Genomic DNA, 13,496 nt, shown 5'->3' on the forward strand with positions numbered 1-13,496 from the left:
TTAAAGCCCCCCTCCTCCAGGCAGAGCACAGCCAGCCTCATCACTGAGCCCCTCCAACCACAGCATTTTTCTTTCATGCCACCGTTATCTCTTTCTCCTAAAGCTGGAATTTGCCCGTCAGCTTCAGACATGCAGGATGGAGAGGGCAGGTTCCCCCCTCCATTCCCACATCCTTCTTCCCCGCTGGGGCTGGGCTGTCAGGGTAGTGCAGCGATGTTTGTCTTTACAGTTCCTGCTCCTGGGAAAGCTGCTGGGCTTGAGAGTTTTAAGTGGCCAGATGAGATGCATGTGTAGGAAACCAAGGCAGAGACCCTGCTGGGTATCCCTGAAGGTGCAGGATCTGGCCAGCCCTGTAAGCATGTATGAGGAGGTAAGAGCTGGAGCTGGTGCTCAGTACACACCTCCTTCTACGCCCCCTGGTAATAGCAGGTTAACTGAGCCCTGATAAAATGCTGATTAACACCTCAACTCTGCTGCAAAAGCACAATGAAAATCAGCGTTTAAAAGCACTTAAAAGGCAAATGGGCTTGGCTTCTTTTTTCATTTAACGAGATGCTCAGCAGAGCAACCTTTGCAGCAGCCTCCGGGCTGCTCCCTCCCACGGGTGAACTGTGGGGGCATGCAGATACCTCCTTCACCAGAGCAACCCCACCGCAGCCCCCCAAATCTCCCCTGGGCATGTTACACTTGCAGGGAACAGATGCTACAGACAACTTTTCAAAGGAACACCCTCACTCCAGCACAAGCTTTTCTCTCAAAATTAGCATCGTTCACTTTTGAAAGCAACCAGCTTGCACCACCCCAACCATAAAACCCAGATCCACTGCCACCATCGCTCCGAACACAGCCCCTCTGTGCCACGCCACCTCACTTGATGATGACGGGAGCAGAGCTCAGCCCAGCAAGTACCAGTTCTTAAACTCTAGAACCACGTAGCCAAGGCCGACAGCCTCCCGTCAACCCCAGCTCTTCAGAAGGCTGCAGCATCCATGGAGGCACAGATGCAGCGCTGCTGCCCTGCCGAATCCTCTAAGGGAGGAGACAGAGGAGGAGAGGACAGGTGGTCACTTATTTTATCATGCAGGAGATGTGCTGCATGGGGTGGAGGTGGGTAGGATGCTCCTTTTCCCCGTTGCTGGCTCTACCCCCATCAGCCACATTTCTCCCTTCGGCAAATTTTCACACCAGTACGAACAAGAACAAAGGAGGTGCTCGAAGGGGAGCTCAAAGCTCTGTGCAAGTCACACAATCTCCCCCCCCCCCCCCCCCCCCCATGAGCACTGCAGGTCGCACCTTCCCTGACGGGAAAAGAGCACTCTTTCAGCAAAGAAAGGCAACAAGTGAAGGTTTGTGCACATACCTCACCACAGAGCTGGGTATCACCGTCCTCCACAGGGCAGAACTGCTGGAGAGGAGAAGGAGGAGGTTGAGGAGGTCTCTTCTGGAAGTGCAGGCTAGGGAGTGCTTCAATGGCGTGTGTGCAAATGCAACCCTTGAGTCACAGCTGCCAAAGCTCAGGGTAATTACAAGGGTTTTTGATGAGCATTTGGGACAGGCAGAGTTTAAGTAGTTTTGCTCTGGTAGCTTGAGCTGGTCTGAAGGGCTGCAACCAGGCTTGCGAGGGGAGAGATGTTCAGCTGAGGGATGATGCAAAGAAGTGATGTAGGCGGCATATCCCTTCCACCATACTTTGTCTTCACTTTAAATCAAAGAGACCCCTCCAACCCCTCAAGTGGGTGTGCAAAGCCCACCAGGGAATTGTGCAAGGGCTTCAGCACAAGGGAAAAATCAGTCCCAAGGACCACGGTCAGGGCTGACCACAGAATGACTTGAGGATTCAAGCAGGCAAAAAATAAACTACAGGTTTTTCCTGCCCAAGGAGAAGTATGACTTGGGACTGTCTGCCTGAGCAGAATAATCTGCAAATATAATCAGCCATTTGGGTGATTAATGCACCCTGCTCTGTTAAGACTTCTCCATCAAAATCTTGGTTAAAAAAAATCCCTTCCGCAGAGAAATTCAGATATCACAAGTGCAGTGACACAGACAAGCATGCATCCCAGCAGAACCCCAAGGGAACTAACAGAGCAAGTAAAAGCAAAATTTGATGTTACTGAGCGTGCAACAAGCATCCCAGCTAACCAGACTGGGAATCCAATCACGGTAACAAAAGCAAACAAGCCAGGGTTTAAATAGAAGCAAAAAAACCTTGGAAAGGGAAAACCAATGAGAGCAAATGTTTACCCCAATGATGGGAGAGTTTAGAAATTATGGCTGGGTGCCAACTCTCCAATATTTTTAGCTTTGAAAGGTCTGCTAATCTCAGCCACCAAAGTGAATCTGTGCCCTGGTCCCCTCCTGCCCTTGGCTCCGTGCCGGGCTGCAGGTGCAGCTTCAGCCTCTTGGCTCTATCAGAAACACCTCTGTGAAGATCAGGAAGAAGTTTCCGCCACCTGAGTTTGGGGGAAAACCAACTGATGGCATGTTGCACAGTGTTTTGCAATTTATCAGCTAATTACAATTACAGCAGAAACAAATGTCCAGGTGAGTTAATTAAAATTGTTATGGGGGACACAGTGAAGAAGCCCAATAGAGCATTAAGGAAGGTAAAACAGACACAAAACCCTCAAAATGCCGAGTTTTAACATTGATTCATAGTAATAACAAGTTCTTGCTAAGTTTTAGTTAAACACTCAAAGTTGGAAGCTGCTTTAGGAAGATGGCAGAGTCCTGGGATGGTCTGCAATAGGAAACCATGAGGGATTAAAATATTCTGTCAGCAGCAGAGGACAGCAAGGAATTGGGGGATTAGGCACAGCCTCAGTGGATGAAGCTGGCCAAGGCTGATGCTGTCCTGTGTACAAATCAAGGAGAGCTCAAATATTTGGCTTTGCTCTGCCTGATGAAAGAGATGAAAGATGAAAATGCCGCCCGCATTTTGATTGCCAGGTTTAGGGGGAGGAAAACAAGGGGACAAATCTCTGCGATGACCAAGCCACCCCAGTGACAGGCCTTCAGGGCAGCAAGCCAGCCCAGCTTCTCTGCGAGCACGTGCCAGGGTCAGACCCAAACACGGAAGGATCAAGTCAGGTTTGAATTTATATTAATTTTATTCACATTTCCAGAAGAAAGCATCGGTGGAGTGCAACGTCATGGCTAGTGTCAGAAAGCTCAAGTATTTGTTTGGTTTAAAACAGGCAAACATTTCAGAGGCTGAACCGAGAAAACGGGCGCACACTCCCTTCCCCTGCACGTGTTTCCAGTTCAAGGAATAGGAATTTCAAAAATAAGCTAGCTCATCACATGATGGAGAGGATGTCAAAAACTTTAAAGCTTTCTGTAGTATAAATCCCTAAGCAGGGCATGAAAGTAGCAGGCAGGAAATCTTCTACAGCTGAACTAGCTTATCCCCTGGGCTGAATGTTTTTTTTTTTTTCTCCTTTGGTTGTAGAGTTTTGCTATCAGTGTTGCCAAATGCTTCTGTCCAACTTTAATGTGATTCATTACCCAGAGCAGAAATTTGCTGCTACTGGATTACAAGGATGATGGTTGGTGATGGCACAGAAAAATTTTAACAGGACTCTCTACCAAGGAGAAAAAGAGAAAAATTTGATCATTTTGGATTTCAAAACCAGGGATACAGGAACAAAAAGATAACCAGGAACGAGATTCATTTTAACTGAGAACTGAAACCTCCCAATTGCACTGCTGGCCCACAGGAAGTTGTCACAGCTCCGGGTTGCTTCTAAGTAATATATTTACATTTCTAAGTGACTTCTGGGTTCAGCTGGGCCAACAGCTGGTTTCTGCTGACATTTAGCAGACAATGAAAGCCTCCTAAAACCAGGTGGCATTAACCAGTTTCAGCTTTGTTCACCACAGAGCTACAACTTTCGGCTTTCTGCTTCAAAGTGCATGTTTCAAATTAGACAACAAGGCATTAGAGAGTCAAAGGCATCTGCAGACCCCTCGCCTTGACACAGGCCTCGATCAGGACTGGGAAAAGGCAGAGCTGAGTTTGTACAGGCAGAGTCTGGCAGCAGAAACAAGTCACCAAACCACACGTGAAAGTGGCACTCCCCGATGCAAGTGAAATGGCATCAGCAACTAACAAATTCCTAAGTTATGGGGCTAAAAGATGAGCTGGTTTAGTTGTTTTTCTGTCTTGTAAATATTAGGGAATTTTAAATGGGTCCAGTGAAGACACTGGAAATCTTTTTGCCCTGATGTTATTGTGAAGTTGCTTGAATTTATTAGAATATAGCTATATTTGGAAAAGGAGTCAGTAATAGATATGCGCACATTCTTGCTTGCTCTGCAAAGACAATTATCAGATTACAAAAAAAGGCACAAGAAGCACATTCCTCCTTCTTCTATCCCTAAAAGGGTTCCTCCTTCCTTCTTGCTGAAAGCACTACTCTTGCTGTCACTGAACAAACTCCAAGTACACATTTTCGTCTTTGATCCAGCTGGCTTGGAAGCCTCTAGGATTAAAGATTTCTCTTCTGTTTGAATAATTTCAGTGACTAGCATCTCATTGCTTGTTTCACCAATTCTCTTCATTCTCTATCTATATATAGTAAAAGAGATGAAATAATATTATATTTTGTTTTATTGCTGGAGGCAATCTGCTGTCCCCCAACTCAGTTTCCCAAAGGAAGGAGGTAAAACAGAAAATCTGGCAGGACCTGCTTGCTAGAAACAAGAGCAAGGTGAAACTGCACTCACCCCATCTGGCTGGGTGTCACAGCGGGGGAAACTGGAGCAAAGAAGGGCTCAGGGTTATTTAGCAAGTCGGTGAAGAGCCAGGAACAACACAGTCCAGCTACAGATCCTCTGCTCCAGTTGTCAGGAAACAATTTTGCTTTGCCTAGAAGGCGAGTTGTGTCAGAGTCCAGGACATGCCACTTACAATTCAAGTCTACACTGACGCCGGATGCGCAGAGTGGGACAAAGGAATGTGACTCTTTGGTGAATATCCTGGTTATCATACTAAAAATGTATTTTAATAAATTAAATTCCTATCTTGTCTAGTCCTTAACACTGCATTAAATTATTCTCCTGCAGTTGCCTGGCTGATATTTACTGTTTCAGCTATTAAATATCCCACAACCCTATGTCTTCTCTGTGGAAGGCTTAAACTCCTTAACATCTTATATAAAAATAGAAAGTATGGAGACAAATTGCTCTATATATTAATCCAGGACTGAATGGCTTCAGTGGTGTGGATTCTGCTCTATTTACAGTTTTAAGGAACTTACTACTTTAAGCAAGTCACAAGGACCTTCTCAGCAGCTGGAAGGTTGGACAAAGGACATGGAGTGATTAGGGAAGGAAGACCAAGTGCGTTCCTTGCGTCACCACACTGTCATGGACAGCATGTTCATTCTGTTCCCAACAGCTCTTGAAGCAGCAGGGCTGGGACTATGGCAACAACACTGGTGACAAAGATGCCAATTACAGGAGGGAGTTTGAGGTGCCTAGAGATGGATCACATCTCATCATGCAGCACCCCGAGAAATTCATGCAACCCTTGGCAGAGGCTGATGGCACACCTGCCTTCGGCAACATCATGTAAACACCCTTACAGTGCTTGGAAGGGTTCATCCACACAGGATTTAACCTGGCAGCTCTGAATCAAGGGTGAAAAGGCTTCCCTAGCTAAGATGGTTCTAGCTAAACTCCAGAACAGCCAAGTAGCTATCAGGGAGAGTGGCCAGAGGAAGAGTCACGAGCTAGCATGCTGCCAGGCACAAATTGTAACACTGAGCAGAGCCCTAGCACGACTCACTGCTTCTCCCAGGGCTTCCATTGTAATAGGACAGCTCTGGAAGTAATGGTGTGGAAATCCCCCATCCAGGACATCGCAGTCCCATGTGCATGTTCATAAAACTATGCTCTGACTTTGAGCAGAGCAGGAAATACTCATGCTCCCCTCCTGCCAGGAGAGCACAGACTGCATGCACAGGAACACAGCCACAAGCTTTGCTTCCTTCCTGACGTAGATGAGCTCTCTCTTTTGAGAAGTAATTCGTACCTCATTTTGCTGTCTGTTTAAACCCCAGTTCCCCTCCAGCCAAATTTCCCTGTGTGCTTTGCCTGCCTTGCCACTAGAGAGGCAGGGGAGTCAGTGCCCTGCTGCTACAGCACACTGACTCCTGGGTAGAATAGACCAAAGTCCACCTGGAGGCTGAAAAGTCTAAACCACTAAGCATTCAGGAGTTTTGATCGTTCAAAAATAAAAGCAAATTGTTTCTAGGAAATCTGTTTGCATCTGTATGCATATGCTGGCCACTGCTGGGTTTCCAACTCATATTCCTAGCATTTGGCTGACAGTGGAGAGGACAAGAATGAACCCATCAAATTCCCAAGTGCTCCTGATTGTGCCATTTTGCCCTAAGATGTTCCTGGTCTAGACAGCAGTTGCACAAAAGCACTGATGGGAGAATTACAGCTAAAATATTTATCTTTGTCTCCTGTGGGAAATATCTTTATGAGAGATCTTTCTCTACCCAAAGGTGATCTACACAGGGCTTGCTTCCCGCTCTCCGGTGACATGAACGAGAACATTTTGCTTGTTACCAGAAACAATGCAAGCCATCACTGATGGAAACCCTTTGCCCGTGCTACCTTTCTGCTGCAGTGTAAGCAGCCCAAGTAGCCAAGGGTATTAGAACAACTAGGATCAGTAAGTGAAATTGGAATTTAAAAATCAGTCCTGAAAAGGTCAGGTCTTGAGTCACAGCATTGAAGGATACAGGTAAGTTGCTCTGAAGTGCATCTTTTTCCTACTCTCTTTTCTCAGAGTTTTTATACATACAGAATATATTAAACATGCTGGTGATAACTCAGTCTCTCTTTCAGGCACTATCATTGGACACAGCAGTCATTTTACTCATAGCTTTCTTCTTGCTATTGCAGCTCCACCAACATTACCCTGGATTCCCCTTATAACCGGAGGTTTCTTCTAGATCTCAAAAAGAGATTGATATATCAAAACCAAATTCAATTACAAAATATAATAATATCCTCTTCTTGGAAGTGAAGCTGCCCCATATTCCAGACTGTGGCAGGATTTTTATGTCCTCAAAATATTTTTAGTAAGTTCTACTTAAAATATATCTGAGTCCCAATTTGCCTGTTCGGCACGTTGTCATGCTCTCAGTTGAATATCCGTTCCCTGTCAATTCCTTGTGGACTCTGCTGAAGGGCTCTTCTCAGTTGTCTTCTGCAGACTTGAACATGAGAATGGCATTGTAGATCTTCAGGGCAGGACCCAGCTTGATACTGAGTATTTTAACTATGTCGCTCTGGTTCAGGAGCAGGAAGGCCTCACCATCTATCTGCTAGAGGTTGGAAACACAAAATAAGATAAAGATTAACATCAAGAGATAGACAGGATTCTCACTTCTGGTCGTTCAGTTAAACAATGTAGTTTGAGGAATGAAAGTACGAACACAGGTCCAAAGACTGAAACCTTGTATTTCTCCCTAGTTCTGGCACCCACATCCCTGTGAGGTTCCCAGGCATGCTGCCCTTTCCAAGGGTCTCAGACCTCATCTGGCAGCCCTTTTTCTAGAAATAGAGAAGTCTGAGTGTGGACAAGGCTTATGGAGAGACCATGAGGAAGATGCTTCATTAGACTTTATATTCACTATAATTGCTCTAAAAAGCCAGCAACTGTCAAAAATCCTAAGGCCTATTCACAATCTGTGGCCAGAAATTAGATCAGGAAATCTAGAACGCAAGTCTTCAGGAGGCGGCTATCCAAGAATTAATATATTACACTGATTTACAATGATTAGAAATATAAAATCACCATTTCCTAGTGCATTCATTACATACTGTCATTGCATAGACTCTTCAACCCCTGTTAAGCTGTTCAGGGTAAAATTTAAAGCCAAACACCCTTTTTTTTCCCTGCTTTTTTTGGTCAACTCTGCAAAAAACCTTACAGATGAGAAAGATTCCTGAGATGTGAACATCTGGCTACTCTCACAGCTAGGATGTACTCTGCCCATAGACAACAAGTCTCTGTTTAAAGGAGAAACAGGCGGCTATTGTGAAATCGTTTTCAATGACACTAAATGGGCTTAGCACATGGTAAAAGAGATCATGTGCTATATAGAACAAGGCATAGAAAAGACATGTAATCTGTCTGAATTTACACACACACTCTCCTAATCCATCAGCAATTCAAAGTAAGCAAGTGAAAAACATACTACCTTGTGAAAATACAGGATGCTTTAGGTAGCAGCAAGTGAAATCATAACATATTATTTTAAGAAGAGGTTAAAAATTTAGTTAGGTTTACAAGAACATCCGCAGAGACAACACAGATATAATTAATATAAACCTCAACTGCTGCAGGGAAGAAGCCAAAGATTAATGGACACAGACAAACAATATGTGTCTCCCTAAGTTATTCCGTTAAAGTCCATTTACAGAGACTGACAGCATCTCATCCTCTCAGTTGATGTTCACCAGTGCAGCAGACAACACCGGACACTCAACTCATCCAGAATAACAATTGTTCTATTTCTGTAGTCTTCCTAACTTGGACAGTAACGACTGGTGGAAGAGGACACATTGAATAAACTTGGACAAACATATAATTAAAGCAAAGAGCTGGGAGCCAGGAGATTTGATTTCCCCCTCTCTAACCACACAAGAGACCGTTAGCAAGTTACTTAACCTCTCAGTATGTACACTGGAAATGACAGCAGTGCTCCCAGCCCACAGATGATTGGCCACACAATGTCCCCGAATCTTATTTGCAAGCTGCCTAGAGTCTACACTACTGCAATGAACATGTTAAAAATATCTTGAAACAAATGGACTGCTGCTTAAATTAAATAATACAGAGTCAAGACTAGCAGAAAACTGCTGGAAAACAGTCCTACATTTCAAAATGGTTTTGTGTCCAGCATTATTACTATGCTTCATTTTCACTGCATTGCCTCAAAGATGCTTATTTTAAACAGACCTTCCCTGAACTGGACCTAGAACAAGCACAGTATCAGTGCCTGTGCTTTATTATTCATTTCTTTGTTCCATCTTATTTGGATGGTTTTTAAAATTCTGTGCACAATTTGTTCTCTTCATTCCTAATGTAAGCAGCAACTTATCCCTCTCCCCCCCGCCAAGAGAAGTCTGCAAGGGATTTATTTATCCTGAACGGTGAGCACTCAGAGGCCTGATTACAGCTAATGAACAACGCGGGTGGAGTTCAGCAGTCCCGTCACTCACACCTGAATTCTGGCCAAAGCCAAACTGCTAAAAGGGTTTTAATTTCAAACTGACAATTTGGTTTGAGCATAAACCTGAAAAACTACCCGAGCCCCTCTCATTTGGCATAGGGAATCATACTTTGAGGCTGCAGAAAGTAAGGTATTAAAATAGAACATGGCTATGCTGCTCTCTGAACCAGAAAGCAGTCACTGTGTTCAGGACCCGTTTAAATTACGGCTAGAAGAAATAAAATACATTGTGAATGGTTGGATTCATTAGAAGATTTGCTAGTTACATCTTTTTTTCTCACCTCTGAATGCATCTTTGCTAGAAATCAGGACATACCTTTTACACTCAGCTACACTGAAAGATTGGTTCATTCGAATAAATTTCATCATTCCCACTATATTCAATTAAACAGTAGTCCACTATATTGTTACATTGTGAACAGTGCTTTGTGCAAGCCTCCATTTCTTTTGCTTTTTATTTTGTGTGAGTGGGTGTTTTTAAAATAAGGGAAAACAAAATACAAATACATATATCCCATAAAATGCACTACAGCCTGATTCATCCTGAAAGGAAGCCAGCTCTGGGGAGCAGTCATCTATTAAAAACCTGCCCTTTACAGTCGCTACAATGTGCAATGCTTTTCCTTGGTCCAGAGGGTGCACTCAGTGCCGCACAGAACAGAGAAGGTACAGCCCCTTCCCTCAAGCTCTTACAATCAGAGCTGTAGAGCTGTGATGATAGAAGGGGAGGTATGTCTGTGCAAATTAATCAGGGGCTCATAAAGAACCTCCAAGTCATACCTGCAATGTAACTGGAAGCCAAAGCACTCAACAGAGACTAAGTGTCTATGATCCATGCAAAGAAGTGCGCTAAAAACCAGGACAGCCATATCCTGCGCCAGCTGAGGTTTCCGAGAAGCCATGGTGAAAGCATCACAAACAGGGAACAAGTCCAGCCCAGCACCTGGCAGCGATGACAGGACACGCTGCATGCAGGAGATGCTCTGATTGCCCAACCACTGCTTGTTCAAGGAAAGGTTCCCCTCCTGCTCTCACCTCAGCCCATGGGGCAAGCCAGTGATTCCTGGGAAACCCTATGACTGCCAGCCTCACCAAGAGAAGCAGGCATATGTGCTCGTTTGAGGGAGCAGATGAGATCTTCATTCCACCATTCCAACAGGACATCTTTATAACGATGCCAAACCCACTACACAATAGTCCAAGACAGGATGTTAAGCATAAGCTCAGTGATTGGAACTGCAGGGGAAATTTAAAGCAGCAGAATGCAATTAGCCATGCTGGAATTCAGCTCGATGCTGAAGCTGCCTCCTAAATGCCACAGGCTCTTTAATGACAAGTCAGAGCATGTCTATGCTATCTGCACTGTAACTCCAGAGTGATGGGGTACAAAACCACCTCACTGCCATCAGACCAGCCAGTGGCATGGCACAGGATTTGGGCAGACTTGACTTACCTCTTCCCTGAAAACAGATGCTTGTTCCTTGCAACCAGGTAAACGCTGGATAAAGCTTACCACCTGAAATTACATTTGAGAAAACAGCAACATGGACGATTAAAATGGGGCATCACCAAGCAAAAACGTCTTATTTCTGTATGAGAGTTCTATATGCCAGAGTTTTTAGAACTTTAGTACTTACAACTCTCCCATTAATGAAGGATATATATGAAAAACATTACTGGGTTGTTGCTGCAACAACCCTGCAAAGCATATTCTGATTACCTATAATACTTTCCGTATTGCCTTTTGACCATGTATCCTTCCATAAAAGTCTAGTTTCTCCATTTTAGGATCTTTATAAAATATCAAAAATATTTCTACAGATTAAAAAGACATATATGGCTATACTATTTTAAACCCATCCACAACTTCACTTTCTCTATGGTATTGCTGGAAAATAAAATTAAAAAGAAAAAAGGATTTAGACAGTTTCCCATGATGACATGCCTTTAAGAGACAAGATAACCGAATGAGTACTGCTGGTTTACCGACACAGAGAAGGCAGAAGAGCTGGGAAGGAAAGGAGTTTTGGTTTTATTTAATCCATGGTGGGTGCACGGGATCCATGGAACCAACAGGATTAAACGAGTAAAAATTTTACATTTCACATTAGGGAAAAACCTTTCCAAGCAGGAAATCTGTTAACATTTGGAATAATCACCGCAGTGACATGCTAGCAGCCCTTGGACTACATTATATAACACTAAGCAGTGCGAGAAGCAGTCCTGAATGCAGTGGAAGATGACTTAATATGTATTGTCTTCTCCAGCTGTAGCTTCACTGGTTCATAGAAGATTTGTATATTGAGGCATAATCAGATCAAACATCTCATGCTAATTGGATGCTCCCTTGCAGGAACAGCTCTGTTTTATCAGGCATATTCATTTGAGTTATTACAGATGTGACATTTCTTCCACAAACACAAACAGACAAACAATTAGGAGGGGTCACTGTCAAATACAAGCTTCCCTTTAACTCAGGATTGTCAGATTCTCTCCTAAATCATGTCATTGCATCTCCAGCTGATCCTACCACTTGACTAATATTCATTCCCTTCCCCCAGTTCCGACCACGCAGGAATGGAGCTGTCAGCATGCCCTCTGGTTTTGCTCTACCCTGGCAGAAGCTGATTTTTGGTGAACAGCTCTGACTCCCGTTGTTTCTGTTATGTAATCTGAAAGCAGAGCATCCCTCTCATGTTTTGCCCTTATCTTCTGCTAGTAGGAACAGCTCCATTTTAAAGGTAACCCCTAAAATCCACATGGGGCAATGACTCCACATTTTCTTCTGTAGAAGTGCAGACTCCTATTATAAACAAATAACAAAATACTACTTTCCTTTTGAATCCCCCCACCTCCTTACAATTAAAAAACAAATGAAAATCCTTCTGCAGGGTCTAGTACCTTCCAGAATTTAGGAGACAGTTGGACCCCTCGGGGCAAAACGATAAGTGCCCTTTAGTGTCTATGGTATTGAGAGGCTGGTAGAAATCTCTGGGGAATGGTCTGAGCTTGCCTTGCTCCTGCGTCCTTCCCTGCACAATTGCCGCTGGCTATTGTCACTGACACTGAGTGACGGGCCTTTGATCTGTCCCAGAAGTAATTTGTACAAACACTGCAAGCACTCTTTGCCGCAAGAGCGGCCTTTTAAACAAACAGGAGCCCTGCAGTTTACCAGAAATGGAGAAAAGAGAGGGAAGCAGGATGCAAGACGAGAATACAGGAGAGAAGGTCCCCAGCATGTGAGCCAGACCCTGGGTTCCACTGAGCTGCAGTGACCTGCCTGGCCCATCACTGCTGGGGGAGGAGAGTCCCCAGACAAAGACGTGGCAGTTGAGGGACAAAGGAGGTTTGGGTGCACAAGGCCAAAACACAGTAACACCATGGGCTAGAGGAAACCAGCACAGCCCCACAATGGTGGCAGTGAAGCCATGAACCAAGGGAAAGGGTAAGGCTGGAGGGGCTCAAGATGAGGGTGGGAGAGGTGTCAGACAGGTTCGGAGCACAGTGGCATGGGGCAGATCAGGGCTTTTCCTTTGAGGAGGTGAATGCCTGCCTGCCCTTCTGGCTGGCAACAACCTCAGTGCTCACAGAACTATCTGGTGGAAGCTTCTTACACTACGACTACATGTTGGTAAAGGGAAGGGGGTTGAAAAAGAGCTTTATGTAATTCTGAGAACACCTTAGAAACTCTGTGCAACCCATATGGAAGGTGCTGACACAACCCCAGCTGTGTGTGATATATTGAAATCAGCACAGTATTGGTGTACCTTTTTGGTAAAGTTGGAAGGTAGCCTCATACAGCACTCCTTTAACATCAAGCTATAGCAGAACTGACAACACCTCATGAGACTATGCAGAGAGAGGCTGAGTTTAACTGGGATTTAGTAACACACAAGCAATTAGCACAAGGACAGTCCCCCCACAAGGTATTAGCTTCTGATGCAGGATTAACTAGTGAACAATACAACTCTAGCACATACTAATGTTCTTCTGTGATTCAATATCCTTCACTAGCTGTGCTCTGAAAACATGACAGGAAGCTTTCAATAAATAACAAAGCTGTATTAAAGTAACTACTCTTGTTGATTGTTCAGTGTTACCAAGAGTTTCTTAGCTTGAAGGCCCCTAAATACTGCTGCTGCTCTGCCATTTCAGCTGTTCTCAACCAACAGAGAATTAAAGCAACATTTTTTTCCTTAATGTGTTTTTTATAAAATAAAAACAGTTCTTCAGTCT

General features: G+C 44.3%; 1 protein-coding gene across 4 annotated transcripts in view; it reads right to left on the reverse strand.

The window, feature by feature from the left end:
• Positions 1-3,091: 3,091 nt before the first annotated feature.
• Positions 3,092-13,496, reverse strand: part of LOC104325631 (lethal(3)malignant brain tumor-like protein 3) — a 52,838-nt gene continuing 42,433 nt past the window's right edge. For all 4 annotated transcript variants that reach the window (XM_069803356.1, XM_069803355.1, XM_069803353.1 and 1 more), the window contains 2 exons: positions 10,714-10,776; positions 3,092-7,346 (listed from right to left, as the gene is read on the reverse strand). In XM_069803356.1, coding sequence (XP_069659457.1) covers positions 7,218-7,346; positions 10,714-10,776 — 192 coding nt within the window. In that variant the 3' untranslated portion in view covers positions 3,092-7,217. The remainder of the gene's footprint in view (positions 7,347-10,713; positions 10,777-13,496) is intronic.

Source organism: Haliaeetus albicilla, chromosome 16, assembly GCF_947461875.1.
Source record: "Haliaeetus albicilla chromosome 16, bHalAlb1.1, whole genome shotgun sequence".
Taxonomy (NCBI): Eukaryota; Metazoa; Chordata; class Aves; order Accipitriformes; family Accipitridae; genus Haliaeetus; species Haliaeetus albicilla.